The sequence below is a fragment of the Aegilops tauschii genome, chromosome 2, assembly GCF_002575655.3.
Source record: "Aegilops tauschii subsp. strangulata cultivar AL8/78 chromosome 2, Aet v6.0, whole genome shotgun sequence".
Classification (NCBI taxonomy): Eukaryota; Viridiplantae; Streptophyta; class Magnoliopsida; order Poales; family Poaceae; genus Aegilops; species Aegilops tauschii.
In genome coordinates this window covers 654,154,678-654,173,832 of record NC_053036.3, presented here as the reverse complement: position 1 = coordinate 654,173,832, position 19,155 = coordinate 654,154,678, and the positions used below count along the sequence as shown (strand labels likewise).

The 19,155-nt window shown below is 42.7% G+C and overlaps 1 protein-coding gene across 1 annotated transcript; it reads right to left on the bottom strand.

The window, feature by feature from the left end:
• Nucleotides 1-122: 122 nt before the first annotated feature.
• Nucleotides 123-4,294, bottom strand: LOC109745918 (dolichyl-diphosphooligosaccharide--protein glycosyltransferase subunit 1B). Its single transcript, XM_020305031.4, has 8 exons — nucleotides 3,939-4,294; nucleotides 3,313-3,357; nucleotides 2,561-3,198; nucleotides 1,497-1,644; nucleotides 1,208-1,387; nucleotides 756-824; nucleotides 548-637; nucleotides 123-470 (listed from the first exon to the last, which is right to left on the bottom strand). Exons 1-8 carry the CDS (start codon nucleotides 4,194-4,196, stop codon nucleotides 333-335), a joined length of 1,566 nt encoding a protein of 521 aa, XP_020160620.1. The 5' UTR covers nucleotides 4,197-4,294; the 3' UTR covers nucleotides 123-332.
• Nucleotides 4,295-19,155: the final 14,861 nt, after the last annotated feature.

The window sequence follows — 19,155 nt, the reverse complement described above, 5'->3', positions numbered from 1 at the left end:
TGGCTGTTCTAGCATTTTTCACCGCAGGCCGAGGCTTTGTGCTCTTTGTATCTGTTTTTTTTTCCTTTGCCGGCCAAAGAATTCTGAAATTGTTTTAATTTCTTTTGATCAGACTAACCAAGTTGTTGGTCAACATCCAATCCAATTGAGATTTTTCTTCCACAGGAAAACAAAATCAAAGTTCCTACAGCAATCAATCATCATCATGCTTGCTTCTTCTACAAAACTCCCCAAAGCTAGATAATGTTTCACCACCACCATCAATTCCTTCATCACAATGACTAGTTTGCAGCACAAGGACATCCATATTATGCTACTGGTTTACTCCTCCTTCAGGAGGAGGCCTGTGACTTCGCGATGGAAAGATCCGTGTGAAGATAGACAATGCAAGCGGCGAAGAAGAGCAGCACTGCGGTTACCAGCATCAGCGGCTCCGCCAGCATGAAGATGGGGCTGAACTCATAGTACACCTGCATGCAGTTCACACAATGGTAAGGTAAGATACTGGAGCAACAAAACCTAAAACAAGAAACACTTTCCAAAATACCTGGAATGGAACATTGTGCTCTCCTACTACGTTTTTCTTCTTTATCACCACTGTCGTCCTCCCCACAACATCCAGGTATGAATAGCTAGTCTGCATCAGTAGAGTACCATATCTCATCGTCACAACTAAGACTCGAGAAAGAGAAACAAATTTACTTTGAGGAGCAAATTCCTTTTTGAGGTACTGGATGGAAACATGGGATGATTACCTCGAGATGTTGCTCCGTCTCAAAAGGAACAACAGCTTGCGGGCTTTTCGATCCCTCGGGAAGCACAACCTGTGACATTACACGCTCTAATAAATGAGGCTGCTAGATGTGTGTATGTGGAGCTACAACTACATCCGTACCATCCCTACAATCTTCTATCCAGTTGATTCACAAGAATATATTTTCTTTTCGTTTTTTTAGTATTTGCAGGTTCTAAAAGATCCGAGATTGTAAGGAACATGAATAGTCAGCTCTGAAAATTGATCATACAGAATATGAGAATTACTATGACTGTACAGGCTCGCCGCTTGCTTATGTAATGTAGTACACATTCTAAGAGCAGAGCTGCAACAGGACAGGCGCTGCTGCTACAGGATACTACTAGAATAGCATTCTACTTTACCAGTAATGAGAAATATGTTTCATCAGAATTGAGCTTTGTGCCGACGTACCTTGATGGTAAGATTATCAACCACAGTATTCAGTAGAGGGCATCCAAATGTAAGGTTGGCGAAGCGTCGACCATCAGCCGATTCAAACAGGAAATCTTGCAGTGGCATGCCATAGCCGATGGTGAAAGTGCAGTGCCACCCACCAAACAGCGGATATCTTGGTTCAATTTCTAGTTCTGACTGAAGTAACAAAACCATGTGCCAATATTAGTTCAGAATCAACAATGAAAACCACTAGCATATGGAATGGAATTATTAAAGCTTGCATCTGTGGAGAAACATCCAATACCTTGTATGAATCACTGCGCAGATGGGATGAGGAGATGTTACCAATCTCATCACGATAGTAGACTGAATGAACTCGTGGAGGCAACCTTGCAAGAAGGTTCTTAAATGATGACGCTCCACTGATAGATTGCCTAGCCTGATACTCGAGCCTAGCGACAAGAGGTATAAATGAGTTGTCACAAAGCACTGGACTTGATTGACAAACACGAGATACAGAATGATTGATTTGTTAAGATACTGATTCCTAGTGTATAAATGCATGCTGTCAGTTCACGTATTTGTCTGGCATAAATCACATAGCCAAAAGTAAAGCTGTATAATGGGAGACAGTGGACTGCATACACTTTATTTCTCTGCTACCGGACCTATACTATTGAAAGAAGTTGATGAATAATCAGAGAGATAATCTGTAATTGATCATGGCAATCGTAGATTCAAAAATCAATGTATTCCACTGATAGACTGCCTAGACTGGTACTCGAGCCTGGCAACAAACGTCAAAAACGAGTTACTAGAAAGATTTGGACTTATTGACCAACACAAGACACAGAATGATCGACTTGTTAATACAGCTTGGAAGAAATCATCCAGATTTCAAATCCACAAGGCATACTGTTAGAGTGGTAGTTCATGTATACTCTATTTGCCTAATGCTGTTTGATTTCAACATGGCATACATCACATAGCCAAAAGTACAGCAGTACAGGAAGGTAGCAGGTTACACATTATTCATCTCACAGCTACCAGGCCTATACTGTATTACTGTTGTAAGAAGTTGACAAATAACAGAGATAATTTGTAACTGACGATGGCGATCATAGAGTCTGAAGTATTCCAGTTGCCACTTTTAATCAAGTGTTCAGGTAATGCGCTAGAGTTTGCTGGAGTCATTTCATTCAGGATTTCGACAATCGTGTATAATCAATGTTATTGGCACGATAGACAGTGGCATGTAATGAAAAATACTAATACAGTTCCCATTTTCTGTATGTCAAAACAATTTTTTTAAATAACCAGATGATATTGTGAAGGGATAAAAGGCATAAGACAGGGGTTGCAGCAAACCTTGAAAAGACTCCTTTGTGCTTCGCACCGCCATGCTTCAACTTGTAGTGCTCGGTGACCTGGACGTTCCCCCAGTGAGAGATCTCCACCTTGCGCACAAGCTCCTCGACGACAGCAAACGCATGGTTGTTCTCATAATGCAGAATGATGGGCGAGTAGGCGTAGGGGAGCTGGTTGCCGTACGCGCCGTATTTGACATCAGGGCCCGAGCGGCTGGTGGGGTCGACCCTGGTGAAGGACTCGACCCTGCTGCTGGGCGTCTTGACATAGGTGCCCTGCTCCTGGACATGGTACGGCGAGAGGAGGACGGCGCTGTCGCGGTAGTAGACGAGCTGGGACTCGGACTGGGTGATCTCGGCAGGGAAGGGCTCGAGGGAGTGCGTGAGCACGTAGAAGACCTCCACGGTGGTTGTGTCGGTGGGTTTCAGTGGGGTGGGAAGGGAGATGGAGTAGAGGCGGGCGCCGTTGGGAGCGGCAGTGGCGGGGTCGGCAGGTGATACTGGGAGCGGGATGTAGGTCTTCTTCTTGCGCTTGCCCTCGGCCCTTGTTGCCTTGACGATGGCGAGGTGGTCGGCCTCGGCAGGCGTGAAGGCGATGAGGACGTGTGAGGCGTCGGCGCCAGTGGCGGTGTTCTGGACCTGGCAGTAGGAGGTTAAAGTGTGTGTGAGAGAGTAGTAAGGAAGGTAGCAGTTGGTGAGAGCGGGATGAGGCAGGTGAGTGGAAGGGGGTCAAGTGGAGAATGAATTACCAACCTTGAGGGTGAGGAAGACCTTGACGATGGGGCCGGTGAGGTCGATCTGCAGGCAAGGCACGGCATAGCAGCCGCGGTTAGTGTTGTTGTTGCGACCAAATCATCTTTAATGAAAGAAGGAAAGAAAGAAAGAAAGAAAGAAAGATATGCTATGCAATACCAATGCCAATCCTGAATGAAAGAAAGAAAACAAAAATGGGTGTGTTAAACACTAGCCTTGACTGAACCTTTGTTTCTAGCCCCAATAAAGGCATCATGAATAAGATTTATCCAAGATGGGTGTGTTAAACAAACCCTACCCTGAACCCAGAAAGAAAATCAGATTTATCCAATAAAGGATGGATTATCTATCTGTCTCTATATAATCAGCCTGCCTGCCTGCAGAGACACATGTATATGAACTACTAGTCCTATCCTAGTAAAGATTATTAGCAGCAAGCAGGGATCACACCACACCACACCACACCACACAGATTCGATTCGATTCGAGTAACAAACTCAACTTTCTTTCTTGTTGGCAGCCGGCCGGGCAAAGCACGGTAGTAATCTGCCTGACTGCTACTTCTATGAGGGATGGGGATGGGGATGGGGATTAGGATTCCGATTCAGATTCAGATTTGTACGTACCCTTTTCTCGGCGGAGAGGACCCGGATGCCGTCCTCCGCCGCTTGTGCCGCCTGAGAAGAGGAGGAGGCGGCGAGGAGGAGGAGGAGCAGGACGGTGGCGCGGACGGACGGCGCCATCGCCGGCGACGTGAGGAGAGCAGAGGAAGGGGAGACTGAGATGAGATCTGATCTCTTGTCTTCCTTTGGCTTGGCTTGGTTGGACTTGGACCCATGAGTCAGGAGTACTACTGTACTAGACCGATGTTCTCTCTCAGCCATCCCTCGCTCATCCAATGGCCCACATTTACCTTTGCTTTTTTCCCCTTTTTTCTGAACAAAAAAAACATATTTCCCTTTTTTCCAATTTATTATATCTCGTTTTGTGTCTTCTTCTTCTTCTCTTCCTCTAAATCAAGGAAAAGGTTTTAAAACAACCAGATGATTTTCTCTACTCAATTGGTGGGGCTAGCTTGCTAGGCAGCCTTATCTTATCTCCAGCGGGTCACAAGAGCCACTCGTTCCACTTCCATGGCAGCTTTATCTTCTCTTCTCATCTCAATTTCCATTGATTCCTTCTCGTCCCGCACCTCTCCGTCTCCGCCATGGCTCGTGGACGCGCTCCACAAGCTGCTACTCCCAAGCTTCTTCTCACCGTTCGTTGAAAGGCGCCTTAAGGGAGGAAGGTGCTCTGCTGGAGATGAGGCACCGGTGCCGCAACCTGAGACGTCGTCGTCCCCGCGCTGCTGCAGGCTAGGAGAGCAGGGCGCTGCTCCCATGGCTCGGCCGAGCTGCGTTGCAGCATGCGATGCTTTGCTAGGACAGCGTTTTTGCCACGCCGACGCACCTGCGTTGCAGCAGGAGAGGCGACGAGTTGACGCCATTGCCGCCAGCAGAGCTGCTTTGCAGCACACGATACCACGACAGCGCTGCTGCCACACCAACGGCAGAGCTGCGTTGCAGCAGGAGAGGCGACGAGCTACTGCCACGGCCGACGGCGGAGCTACCTTGCAGCAGGAGAGGTGACGAGCTGCTGCCATGGCCAACGGCAGAGCTGCGTTGCAACACACGATGCTACGACGGTGCTGCTGCCACGCTGACGGCGGAGCTGCGGTGCAGCAGGAGAGGCGACGAGCTGCTGCCATGGCCGATGGAGGAGCTACGTCAGCACATGATGCTATGATGCCGCTGCCATGGCTTCATCGGAGCTGCGAGTTGATGCTGCCATGGTTGTCGTTGGAGCTGTGATGGGTCTGAAGCATGCACGAGCGTGAGGTGCTATGAGGGAGCTGCGGTCATGCGTGCGGGAGGCGTGCTCGGATGTGCTGCTCGGGAGAATGAATTGGACGCTGTAGATGATGCGATCTGACGACTATAGGGGCGGCTTAAATTTGGCTTGTATCATCCGACTTATCCGTAGCAGGTGCCCTAAATCAGAGTAACTCAATTTCATCAATTCTCAAGTTGCTAGCCACACCTACTCTAAATCAAACTTGACAAAACCCAATGTGTATATACCCAAGCCTCTATTTCTGGGGGTGTTTTTGTTTTTGCTCCATTATTCACCCACTTGGCTGAAAATGACGCCTAGGTAACTTGGTATACGGCACGTGTATTATTTTGGTACATGGCTGGGTAGAAATGAGTGATGTGCCCAGGTTTTGATTTGAAATTTTTGAACGTGTGTACAGGTTGGTTTGGTTGGTTTAGTGTGTTTTTGTTGGGTGTGGGCCAGTTTTTTGTAGTGAAGTTGGCGTCCTGATAGATGTTTCTGCTTCGATGCTTCTTCTGGTTTTTGGTTCGTGCCGCTGTTGGGTTTTTGATTGGCCGCTGTTGGCCCGGCTGTCCTGTCGCTGTCGATCCTTGCCACTGTTGGCAGTGGCGGAGCTAGAGAAGAAATCGAACGAATGGATAAAACATGAGTAACCAACAAATCAAACAGCAAATGGTCAACAGATAACCCTTTCACTACCCCACACACAAAATCTCAATGAAACACGCCAACAATGCGCGGCCTGTCCCATGTATGCAAAAATAAGCATCGTGATAAAACTAGCTACCATTTGTTGCCCATAACAATAAGTGTGTGTCCGTCAAGAGAGAAAAGAAAGGAAAAAGGGCATTTGTTACCCATGATGATAAGTGTGTGTGCGCACCAAGAGAGAAGAGAGCTTCGAGCCAAATCAAATCACAATCCATATAACACCGTATCAATAGGCGCGGCGGGAAAGGCTAGTATAAACCCAAGCCTAGAAACTACAAGGGTATACACAATGCTTCTCGCAAAAAAAAGGGGGAGGGAAGATGTTAAATTATAGTATCTAACATCTGACTCGATAGGGGAAATTCAAATTCACAATTTGATACACAAATTCACAAATTCAGATATCGCACGGGACCAAACCGTTTCTTAATCCGTTCTCATTATCTTCTTCTTCTTCTTATTGTTTTTTTCTAACTATTGTTTTGATGGTGCACTGATCAATGCTGCAGTGACACCATGGGTTGAAAGAGGATCGCGTGGAGCACCGAGGAGGACTCTGCTCTGCGCACCTTCGTGGAGGCGTTCCCGGGAGGGAATGGCTTGGGTCCAAGCTCCCAAAGTAACCAGACTGCAGTGCGATGCAAAGCAATGCAGGAAACGCTGGTGTCAGATCAATCCCGAGTTAAAGGAGGGGCAGGAAATCATCCAGCTCCAAGCCGTTCACAACAAAGTGGGTGAAGATTGCAAGAGCGCTCAACCGCAAGGACGACACCATGAAAAATTGGTGCAAAAAGTTCATGGTGGAGGGTTCGAGAGCGGCCCCGGCACCTTCGCATGAGCCAATTCTACAGGTATGTTTTCCTGGTTATATAAATATGCGAGGTTTGATAACCCACCCTGGCTTTTGACTTTAAGTCGCGAGTATGTTTAGCCTTGAATGGCCTTAATTATGTTTGGGTTGTTGCCCGCCCTGGCTTTTGACTTTAAGTCGCCAGTATGTTTAGGCTTGAATGGCCTTAATTATGTTTGGGTTGTTGCTCGCCTGGCTTTTGACGTTAAGTCGCCACGGCATATGTTGTTTAAACTTTGTGCAGAACATATAGAGCTTTACACATAAGTAAGAGTACTGCTATTGCTCATATGAATCATTGTGTTTAAACCCATCATCTGGCTATCTAAAGATATTGTCGAGTTATCCAGCTCCAGGTTATATTGTTCAGTATTGAGTTTATTGAGGCTATGAGCTGCTAAAGTGATCTTTTCAAAAACTGGACATGACTATGAGTCGCCATGGATGGGGTTATCAATTCCTGATTTTTTGCAAAGGTTATAAGCCGCCGGGTTGCATCCCGGAGGACAATGGATGCACATTAAGTCGTTATTGGCCAAGAGCCGCCGGATTATATTATTTCAATCTTTAACAGCCAACTTGGCTGGATTTTCATCATGATATTGAATGATTGAGGTTTCAAAGTCGCTTCAGCGCAATGGCTATTATTTCTTTATCAATGGATATGATTTATTCTGCAATGAAAGGAATAGTCCCGAGTCGTTGCAGGCTTACGACCCGGCACTTGGGGGCTACATTATTCAAATCATGATTATACCAAACATGGAAGTCTCATGTCGCTGCAAGCATGCACCATGACACTTGGGGGCTAATGCAAGGTCATTTTTTACTTGCCTTATTGAAGACCCGACTCATCACATCGTAATGAGCCGGCCCTTGGGGGCTACCAATTGCTTCTTGATGACCCACAAGTATAGGGGATCTATCATAGTCCTTTCGATAAGTAAGAGTGTCGAACCCAACGAGGAGCAGAAGGAAATGATAAACGGTTTTCAGCAAGGTATTCTCTGCAAGCACTGAAATTATCGGTAACAGATAGTTTTGTGATAAGGTAATTTGTAACGGGTAACAAGTAACAAGTGTAAATAAAGTGCAGCAAGATAGCCCAATCCTTTTTGTAGCAAAGGACAAGCCTGGACAATTTCTTATATGAAGGAAAACGCTCCCGAGGACACATGTGAATTATCGTCAAGCTAGTTTTCATCACGTTCATATGATTCGCGTTCAGTACTTTGATAATTTGATATGTGGGTGGACCGGTGCTTGGGCGCTGTCCTTACTTGGACAAGCATCCCACTTATGATTAACTCATATTGCAAGCATCCGCAACTACAAAAGAAGTATTAAGGTAAACCTAACCATAGCATGAAACATATGGATCCAAATCAGCCCCTTACGAAGCAACGCATAAACTAGGGTTTAAACTTCTGTCACTCTAGCAACCCATCATCTACTTATTACTTCCCAATGCCTTCCTCTAGGCCCAAACAATGGTGAAGTGTCATGTAGTCGACGTTCACATAACACCACTAGAGGGGAGACAACATACATCTCATCAAAATATCGAACGAATACCAAATTCACATGACTACTAATAGCAAGACTTCTCCCATGTCCTCAGGAACAAACGTAACTACTCACAAATAATATTCATGTTCATAATAAGAGGGGTATTAATATGCATATAGGATCTGAACATATGATCTTCCACCAAATAAACCAACTAGCATCAACTACAAGGAGTAATCAACACTACTAGCAACCTACAGGTACCAATCTGAGGCTTTGGGACAAAGATTGGATACAAGAGATGAACTAGGGTTTTTTGAGGAGATGGTGCTGGTGAAGATGTTGATGGAGATGGACCCCCTCCCGATGAGAGGATCGTTGGTGATGATGATGGCGATGATTTCCCCCTCCCGGAGGGAAGTGTCCCCGGCAAAACAGCTCCGCCAGAGCCCTAAATTGATTCCGCCAAGGTTCCGCCTCGTGGCGGCGGAGTCTCGTCCCGTAAGCTTGCTTCTGATTTTTTTCTCAGACGAAAGACTTCATATAGCAGAAGATGGGCACCAGAGGGCCACCAGGGGCCCACGAGGCAGGGGGGCGCGCCCAGGGGGGTAGGGCGTGCCCCCCACCCTCGTGGCCAGGGTGTGGGCCCCCTCTGGTATTTTCTTCGCTCAGTATTTATTATTATTTCCAAAAAAACTTCCGTGGAGTTTCAGGACTTTTGGAGTTGTGCAGAATAGGTCTCTAATATTTGCTCCTTTTCCAGCCCAGAATTCCAGCTGCCGGCATTCTCCCTCTTTATGTAAACCTTGTAAAATAAGAGAGAATAGGCATAAGTATTGTGACATAATGTGTAATAACAGCCCATAATGCAATAAATATCAATATAAAAGCATGATGCAAAATGGACGTATCAACTCCCCCAAGCTTAGACCTCGCTTGTCCTCAAGCGGAAGCCGATAACAATAAATATGTCCACATGTTTAGAGATAGAGGTGTCGATAAAATAAAATACGGACATGATGGCATCATGATCATTCTTAAAACAGCAACATATATGGATATTATCATATGATTTCTTATGCTCAAGTAATAATCTATTCACAATGTCAAGTATGAATCAGAAACTTCATTGAGAACTAACAAACTACAATCTCAGTCATTGAAGCAATTGCAATTTATCATAACATCGGAAAGAGTCAATATAAGAGCTTTTCAGCAAGTCCACATACTCAACTATCAGCTAGTCTTTCACAATTTCTAACACTCACGCAATACTTGTGGTTACGGAGTTTTAATCGGACACAGAGAAAGATAGGGGCTTATAGTTTCGCCTCCCAACCTTTTACCTCAAGGGTAATGTCAACAATAATAGCTCATGCTAACTTACATCCAATTAGATATATATATCAGGATCTTTCCAACACACTGTGCTTGCCAAAGGATAAAATGTAAAAAGGAAAGGTGAAGATCACCATGACTCTTGCATAAGGTAGAAAATAAAAGTAAAAGATAGGCCCTTCGCAGAGGGAAGCAGAGGTTGTCATGCGCTTTCATGGTTGGATGCACGAAATCTTAATGCAAAAGAACGCCACTTTATATTGCCACTTATGATATGGACCTTTATTATGCAGTCCGTCGCTTTTATTTTTTCCACATCACAAGATCGTATAAAGCTTATTTTCTCCACACTAATAAATCATACATATTTAGAGAGCAATTTTTATTGCTTGCACCGATGACAACTTACTTGAAGGATCTTACTCAATCCATAGGTAGATATGGTGGACTCTCATGGCAAAACTGGGTTTAAGGGAATTTGGAAGCACAAGTAGTATCTCTACTTGGTGCAAAGAATTTGGATAGCATGAGGGAGAAAGGCAAGCTCAACATGTTGGATGATCCATGACAATATACTTTATTTCAGATGTAAGAAAACATAACCCATTACGTTGCCTTCCTTGTCCAACATCAACTCTTTAGCATGTCATATTTAATGAGTTCTCACAATCATAAAAGATGTCCAAGATAGTATATTTATATGTGAAACCTCTCTTTCTTTATTACTTCCTATTAATTGCAACGATGACCAAAACTATGTTTGTCAACTCTCAACAATTTTTAATCATCATACTCTTTATATGTGAAGTCATTACTCTCCATAAGATCAATATGATCTCTTTGTTTCTTTTTATTCTTTCTTTTTCCTTTATTCCCTCAAGATCATAGCAAGATAATCAAGCCCTTGACTCAACACTAATCTTTATTATATAACTCACGGACTCGATTACATAGAGGGATCATAAAGCAAACTCAAAACTAAATCATACTAAAAACTTTATTCTACTAGATCAAGATATTACTAAAAGGATCGAACTAAGAAAAATGGATAGGAGTGTGATGGTGATACGATACGGGGGCAACTCCCCCAAGCTTGGCAGTTGCCAAGGGGAGTGCCCATACCCATGTGATTATGTCTCCTTCTTCGGAGGTGATGATAGTGGAGTTATTGATGATGTAAATTGTGCTTTCAGCTTCTTCATGTTGTAATTGAGAAGAGCAATTTCCTCCTTTAAATCATCAACCTCCGACTCCAGCTTCAAGATCTTGTCACATAAATCTCCTTTGCTTTTCTGCCGAAAACGAGAAGGGATAGATCGATTGTTAGATAGTTTAGCCCTTTTAGGAAGACTAGACTTCTTGAACTTCACGTGCATATCCCCAGGTTGAGGTAGGGGACATCCTCCTCCTCAGAACTTGAATCATTGATATTCATCAAATGAGCATCTTCCTCCTCATCCGTAGTTCGACCACAAGGAGATAGATCCCCATAGGTCTTTGGGTCAGCAATGAGGTGTGAGACATATCTCTCTCCGTCGGAATCCTGAGATGACATCTTGCTCCCAATCTGCTACAGAAACAGCTCGAAAAAAAACAGAGGATAATTGCGTGATACGGTGGTCAAAACCTTCGGGAGATTATATAATGAATTTTTACCGACCGAAAGAAGTATCGTGCAAGAAAACGGAGTCCGGAGAGCACACGAGGTGCCCACGAGGTAGGGGGCGCGCCTCCCACCCTCGTGGAAGCCTCGTGTCCTTCCCAAACTGCTTCTTATTTTCCTATTTTTCTAAATATTCCAAAACGGAGAAAAATTGCCATTAGAACTGTTTTGGAGTCGGTTTACTTACCGCACCACGTACCTATTCCTTTTCGGAGTCTGAAACGTTCTGGAAAGTGTCCCTTATGTATTCCTCCGGAGTTACGGTTTCAATAATATTAGTATCAACATTTATGGGATTACCTGAGATATAATGTTTGATTCTTTGACCGTTCACCACCTTTGGATTTGTGCCTTCGAAGTTATTGATTTTTATGGCACCGGAACGATAGACCTCCTCGATAATGTAACGACCTTCCCATTTAGAGAGAAGCTTTCCTGCAAAAAATCTTAAACGAGAGTTGAATAGCAACACATAATCACCTACATTAAACTCACGCTTTTGTATCCTTTTGTCATGCCATCTTTTAACTTTTTCTTTCAACAACTTGGCATTCTCATAGGCTTGGGTTCTCCATTCATCAGTGAGCTTATGTCAAATAGCCTCTTCTCACCGGCAAGTTTGAAATCATAGTTGAGCTCTTTAATGGCCCAATATGCCTTATGTTCTAGTTCGAGAGGTAAGTGACATGCTTTTCCATAAACCATTTTACACGGAGACATACCCATAGGATTTTTATATGCTGTTCTATAGGCCCATAATGCATCATCAAGTTTCTTGGACCAATTCTTTCTAGATCTATTAACAGTCTTTTGCAAAATTAATTTGAGCTCTCTATTACTCAATTCTACTTGACCACTAGACTGTGGGTGATAGGGAGATGCAATTCTATGATTAACATCATACTTGGCCAGCATTTTACGGAAAGCACCATGAATAAAGTGTGAGCCACCATCAGTCATTAAATATCTAGGGACTCCAAACCTCGGAAAAATAACTTCTTTAAGCATCTTAATAGAGGTGTTATGATCAGCACTACTAGTTGGAATAGCTTCTACCCACTTAGTAACATAATCAACAGCAACTAAAATATGTGTATACCCATTAGAGGAAGGAAAAGGTCCCATGTAATCAAAGCCCCAAACATCAAATGGTTCAATAACAAGTGAATAATTCATAGGCATTTCTTGACATCTACTAACATTACCCATTCTTTGACATTCATCACAAGATAAGACAAACTTACGAGCATCCTTGAAGAGAGTAGGCCAATAAAAAACAGATTGCAATACCTTATGTGCAGTTCTATCTCCAGCGTGGTGTCCTCCATAAGCTTCGGAGTGACACTTGCGTAGGATCTGTTCCTGTTCATGCTCAGGTACACAACGCCTAATAACACCATCTACTCCTTCTTTATAAAGATGTGCGTCATCCCAGAAGTAATGTCTTAAATCATAGAAAATCTTTTTCTTTTGCTGGTATGTGAAACTAGGTGGTATAAATTTAGCAACAATGTAATTAGCATAATCAGCATACCATGGAGCAGTACGAGAAGCATTTATGACATTTAATTGTTCACCAGGAAAGCTATCATCAATAGGTAGTGGGTCATCAAGAACATTCTCTAACCTAGACAAGTTGTCTGCAACGGGGTTCTCAGCTCCCTTTCTATCAATAATATGCAAATCAAATTCTTGTAACAAGAGAACCCATCTAATAAGTCTAGGTTTAGCATCTTTCTTTTCCATAAGGTATTTAATAGCAGCATGATCAGTGTGAACAGTTACTTTAGAATCAACAATATAGGGTCTGAACTTATCACAAGCAAAAACAACTGCTAAAAATTCTTTTTCAGTGGTAGCATAATTTCTCTAGGCATTGTCTAGAGTTTTACTAGCATATTATATTGAATAACATTTAATTTCTTATCAACCCTTTGCCCTAGAACAACACCTACAGGATAATCACTAGCATCACACATAATTTCAAAAGGTAGATTCCAATCAGGTGGCTAAACGATAGGTGCAGAGATCAAAGCTTTCTTAAGTATTTCAAATGCTTCTACACAATCATCATCAAAAACGAAAGGTATATCTTTTTGTAAGAGATTAGTCAGAGGCCAGAAATTTTTGAGAAGTCCTTAATGAACCTCCTATAAAAACCGGCATGACCAAGGAAACTTCTTATACCTTTGATGTCCTTAGGACACGACATCTTTTCAATAGCATCAACTTTAGCTTTATCAACTTCAATACCTCTTTCAGAAATTTTATGCCCCAAAACAATGCCTTCATTAACCATAAAGTGGCACTCCTCCCAATTCAAGACAAGATTAGTTTCTTCACATCTCTGCAAAACTCGATCAAGGTTGCTCAAGCAATCATCAAAAGAGGATCCATAAACGGAGAAATCGTCCATGAAAACCTCACATATCTTTTCACAAAAGTCAGAAAATATAGCCATCATGCATCTTTGAAAGGTAGCAGGTGCATTACATAAACCAAAAGGCATACGTCTATAAGCAAAAGTACCGAAAGGGCAAGTAAAAGTGGTCTTTGCTTGATCATCAGCTGACATAAGTATTTGAGAGAAACCAGAGTAACCATCTAGAAAGCAAAAATGTGTATGTTTGGATAATCTTTCTAGCATTTGATCAATGAAAGGTAAGGGGCAATGATCTTTTTAGTAGCCTTATTTAATTTGCGGAAATCAATTACCATCCTATAACCTATAATAATTCTTTGCGGAATCAATTCATCTTTATCATTAGGAACGACAGTAATACCTCCCTTCTTAGGGACACAATGGACAAGACTTACCCACTGACTATCAGCACGGGATAAATTATACCTGCCTCAAGGAGCTTTAGTATTTCCTTTCTTACCACTTCTTTCATCTTAGGATTCAACCGTCGTTGATGATCAATAACTGGTTTGGCATCTTTCTCCAAATTTATTTTGTGTTGGCATAGAGTGGGACTAATGCCCTTAAGATCATCAAGAGTATATCCAATAGCAGCACGATGCTTCTTCAAAGTTTTCAATAATCTTTGTTCCTCCTTCTCTGAAAGGTTAGCACTAATAATAATAGGATATATCTTCTTTTCATCAAGATACACATATTTAAGAGTATCAGGCAACGGTTTAAGCTCAAACACGGGATCACCCTTGGGTGGAGGAGGATCCCCTAGGATTTCAACAGGCAGGTTGTGTTTCAGAATGGGTCCTTGTTTAAAGAATACTTCATCTATTTCCCTTCTTTCATTCATAAACATATCATTCTCATGGTCTAGCAAATATTGTTCTAAAGGATCATTAGGAGGCACGTCAATAGAAGCAAGACCAATTATTTCATCTTTACTAGGCAATTCTTCATCACGGGGTTGTCTACGAAATTTAGAGAAATTAAACTCATGAGACATATCATCAAAACCAATAGTAACAACATCCTTTTCGCAGTCTATCTTAGCATTGACAGTGTTCAAGAAGGGTCTACCAAATATAATGGGACAAAAGCTATCTTGTGGGGAACCAAGAACAAGAAAATCAGCAGGATATTTAGCTTTCCCACACAAGACTTCAACATCTCTAACAATCCCAATTGGTGAAATAGTATCTCTATTGGCAAGTTTAATTGTAACATCTATATCTTCTATCTCCGCAGGTGCAATATCATGCATAATTTCTTTGTATAAGGAAATAGGTATTGCACTAGCACTAGCACCCATATCACACAAGCCATGATAACAATGATCTCCTATTTTAACAGAAATAACAGGCATGCCTACCACATGTCTATGTTTATCTTTAGCACCAGGTTTAGCAATTCTAGCAGTCTCATCACAAAAGTAAATAACATGCCCATAAATATTATCAGCCAAGAGATCTTTAACAATAGCAATATTAGGTTCAACTTTGACTTGCTCAGGGGGTGTATAAGTTCTAATATTACTTTTACGAACCACAGTTGAAGCTTTAGCATGATCCTTTATCCTAACAGGGAAAGGTGGTTTCTCAACATAAGCAGTAGGAACAATAGGATCATTATAAGTGATAGTATTTTCTTCAACTTTAATAGGTTCAACTACTTTTACTTCTATGGGAGGATGATATTTAAACCACTTCTCCTTAGGGAGATCAACATGAGCAGCAAAAGATTCACAAAAAGAAGCTACTATCTCAGAGTCAAGTCCATATTTAGTGCTAAATTTACGGAAAACATCGATATCCATAAAAGATTTAACACAATCAAACTTAGGTGTTATACCTGACTCCTTACCTTCGTCGAGATCCCAATCTTCAGAGTTGCGTTTAATTCTTTCCAATAAATTCCATTTGAATTCAATAGACTTCATCATAAAGGAACCAGTACAAGAAGTATCGAGCATGGAGCGATTGTTGTCAGAAAGCCGAGCATAAAAATTTTGAATAATCATTTCTCTTGAGATCTCATGATTGGGGCATGAATATAACATTGAATTAAGACTCCCCAAGCTTGAGCGATGCTTTCTCCTTTGCGAGGCCAAAAATTATATATATAATTACGATCACGATGAACAAGATGCATAGGATAAAACTTCTGATGAAATTCCAATTTCAATCGCTTGTAGTCCCATGATCCCATATCATCACATAGCCTATACCATGTCAATGCATCTCCCTTCAAAGATAAAGGGAAGACCTTCTTCTTGATGACATCATCGGGCATACCTGCAAGCGTAAATAATCCACAAACTTCATCCACATAGATTAAGTGTAAATCGGGATGCAATGTTCCATCTCCTGCAAAAGGATTAGCTAGCAGTTTCTCTATCATACCCGAAGGAATTTCAAAGTAAACATTTTCAGTAGGTTCGGTAGGTTGAGGAGCAACTATTTGCTCTACCGGTCGGGGTGAAGATACCCTGAACAAGCCCCTCAAAGGATTACTTTCCATAGTAACAAGTGACAGTAAATTTCAGCACACTATATAAATTTTTCCTTACCAAATTCCACCTACCAAAGGCGCTTCACTCCCCGGCAACGGCGCCAGAAAAGAGTCTTGATGACCCACAAGTATAGGGGATCTATCATAGTCGTTTCAATAAGTAAGAGTGTCGAACCCAACGAGGAGCAGAAGGAAATGATAAGCGGTTTTCAGCAAGGTATTCTCTGCAAGCACTGAAATTATCGGTAACAGATAGTTTTGTGATAAGGTAATTTGTAATGGGTAACAAGTAACAAGTGTAAATAAAGTGCAGCAAGATGGCCCAATCCTTTTTGTAGCAAAGGACAAGCCTGGACAATTTCTTATATGAAGGAAAACACTCCCGAGGACACATGGGAATTATCGTCAAGCTAGTTTTCATCACGTTCATATGATTCGCGTTCGGTACTTTGATAATTTGATATGTGGGTGGACCGGTGCTTGGGTGCTGTCCTTACTTGGACAAGCATCCCACTTATGATTAACTCATATTGCAAGCATCCGCAACTACAAAAGAAGTATTAAGGTAAACCTAACCATAGCATGAAACATATGGATCCAAATCAGCCCCTTACGAAGCAACGCATAAACTAGGGTTTAAGCTTCTGTCACTCTAGAAACCCATCATCTACTTATTACTTCCCAATGCCTTCCTCTAGGCCCAAACAATGGTGAAGTGTCATGTAGTCGACGTTCACATAACACCACTAGAGGGGAGACAACATACATCTCATCAAAATATCGAACGAATACCAAATTCACATGACTACTAATAGCAAGACTTCTCCCATGTCCTCAGGAACAAACGTAACTACTCACAAATAATATTCATGTTCATAATCAGAGGGGTATTAATATGCATATAGGATCTGAACATATGATCTTCCACCAAATAAACCAACTAGCATCAACTACAAGGAGTAATCAACACTAGTAGCAACCTACAGGTACCAATCTGAGGCTTTGGGACAAAGGTTGGATACAAGAGATGAACTAGGTTTTTTTGAGGAGATGGTGCTGGTGAAGATGTTGATGGAGATGGACACCCTCCCGATGAGAGGATCGTTGGTGATGATGATGGCGATGATTTCCCCCTCCCGGAGGGAAGTGTCCCCAGCAGAACAGCTCCGCCAGAGCCCTATATTGGTTCCGCCTCGTGGCAGCGGAGTCTCGTCCCGTAGCTTGCTTCTGATTTTTCTCGGACGAAAGACTTCATATAGCAGAAGATGGGCAGCGGAGGGCCACCAGGGGGCCCATGAGGCAGGGGGCGTGCCCAGGGGGGTAGGGAGCCCCCCACCCTCGTGGCCAGGGTGTGGGCCCCCTCTGGTGTTTTCTTCGCTCAGTATTTTATATTATTTCCAAAAATAACTTCCGAGTTTCAGGACTTTTGGAGTTGTGCAGAATAGGTCTCTAATATTTGCTCCTTTTCCAGCCCAGAATTCCAGCTGCCGGTATTCTCCCTCTTTATGTAAACCTTGTAAAATAAGAGAGAATAGGCATACGTATTGTGACATAATGTGTAATAACAGCCCATAATGCAATAAATATCAATATAAAAGCATGATGCAAAATGGACGTATCACTTCTGTAAAAAATTCAAAGTACACAAGCCTTAATCCATTATATTGAAGGGTCTTGCTCAGTTGGTAGAGCACAAGGCTCTTAACCTTGTGGTCGTGGGTTCAAGCCCTACGATGGAGGCTACATCATATGATGTTATTTTCAATGAAGTATATATAAAGTCTACATGATTGTATCTACAAAGTCCCTGCTCATTATTGTATAATGACCGGGCCCTTGAGGGTTACACTGGTTGAAGTTTTTATGAGCGTAAGGCAATTACAAGTCCCAGGTTGCTGCAAGCATGACAACCCGGCACTTGGGGGCTACATATGTGGAATATTCAGTTTATGACTAGTGACTGAGATGAACAACCCGGATTTCTTCAAGGTTGCGACATTATATTGAAGCAAGTCTTAAGCTGTTACTACGCTCCTTTCTTAAGACTTGGGGGCTACAAGTGATATGCATATAAGGGAGGTACATTTTTCAAGCTGGATGTTAGCAACAATTATGACCCGGTGCCATCAAAATTTACAAACCGACAATATTGGCAATGATAAACCGGCAAGTTCTACATCTTTAAGCCGGCTGAAAATCAGATGAGTATTTCAAGACCAATATTTTTGTTAAGCATTGGGAGCTGAATCAAATGAATTATTCTTCACAATATTTTTCTGTGAGAAACCAATTGATTATGAAGCTGGCCTATTGACCCGGGCTTTTCAGAAGAAGTACCTAGATTTTTTGCATTGGCAAAGTTTGAACATATTTGCTAAAGGAGATTTGCTATGAGATCATGGACACGCATCCAGGAGGAAATGACAAGGACTTAAGCATGATCAGGTGCCGGCTCAGGAAAACTTTTAACCTGGAGCGCAACCTGTCAAATTTGTTCTTGTGTTTATTTTGCAGCATATGTTTATCATGGATAAATCCAAGCTAAACTGGGGGCTAATGTCGGGGATATACCCCGCAGTGTAACCCACCGGATGTATGACTCGGCTGGGGCTTGGCGACTCACTGGCGACCCTCCCGGACTGGCGGTTTACGGGAAACCGCCTGAACATTGCGACTCACTGGTGACCCAACGGGCGGGTCAGACGGACGACAAGGCCCAAGGCCCAGTAGGCCGGTCCATGTGATGGTGGGCCCGCTTAAGAGGAAAGGCATGAGGAATATTTTCTTTACAAGGAAGCAGGACTCGGACTTGTATCCGGTTTGTATTAAAAGATAGACTAGTCCTAATCCTGGTAGGACTCCACATGTAACCCACCCCTCCAACTTATATGAGGGGCGGGGCACCCCAAGAAGGGGCAGAGGAGGTAGTTGTGATCGTCTCCTATGTTGTAGTGCCTTCTCTTGAGCATATTC

Bases quoted from the DNA above. Each gene is read 5' to 3' on its own strand.
- LOC109745918 (XM_020305031.4), bottom strand. From the start codon at position 4,196: ATGGCTGAGAGAGAACATCGGTCTAGTACAGTAGTACTCCTGACTCAT. The intron at 638-755 runs GTAATCATCCCA...CTACTGATGCAG, and splicing joins AGACGGAGCAACATCTCGAG to ACTAGCTATTCATACCTGGA. The intron at 471-547 runs GTATTTTGGAAA...AACTGCATGCAG, and splicing joins AGCACAATGTTCCATTCCAG to GTGTACTATGAGTTCAGCCC.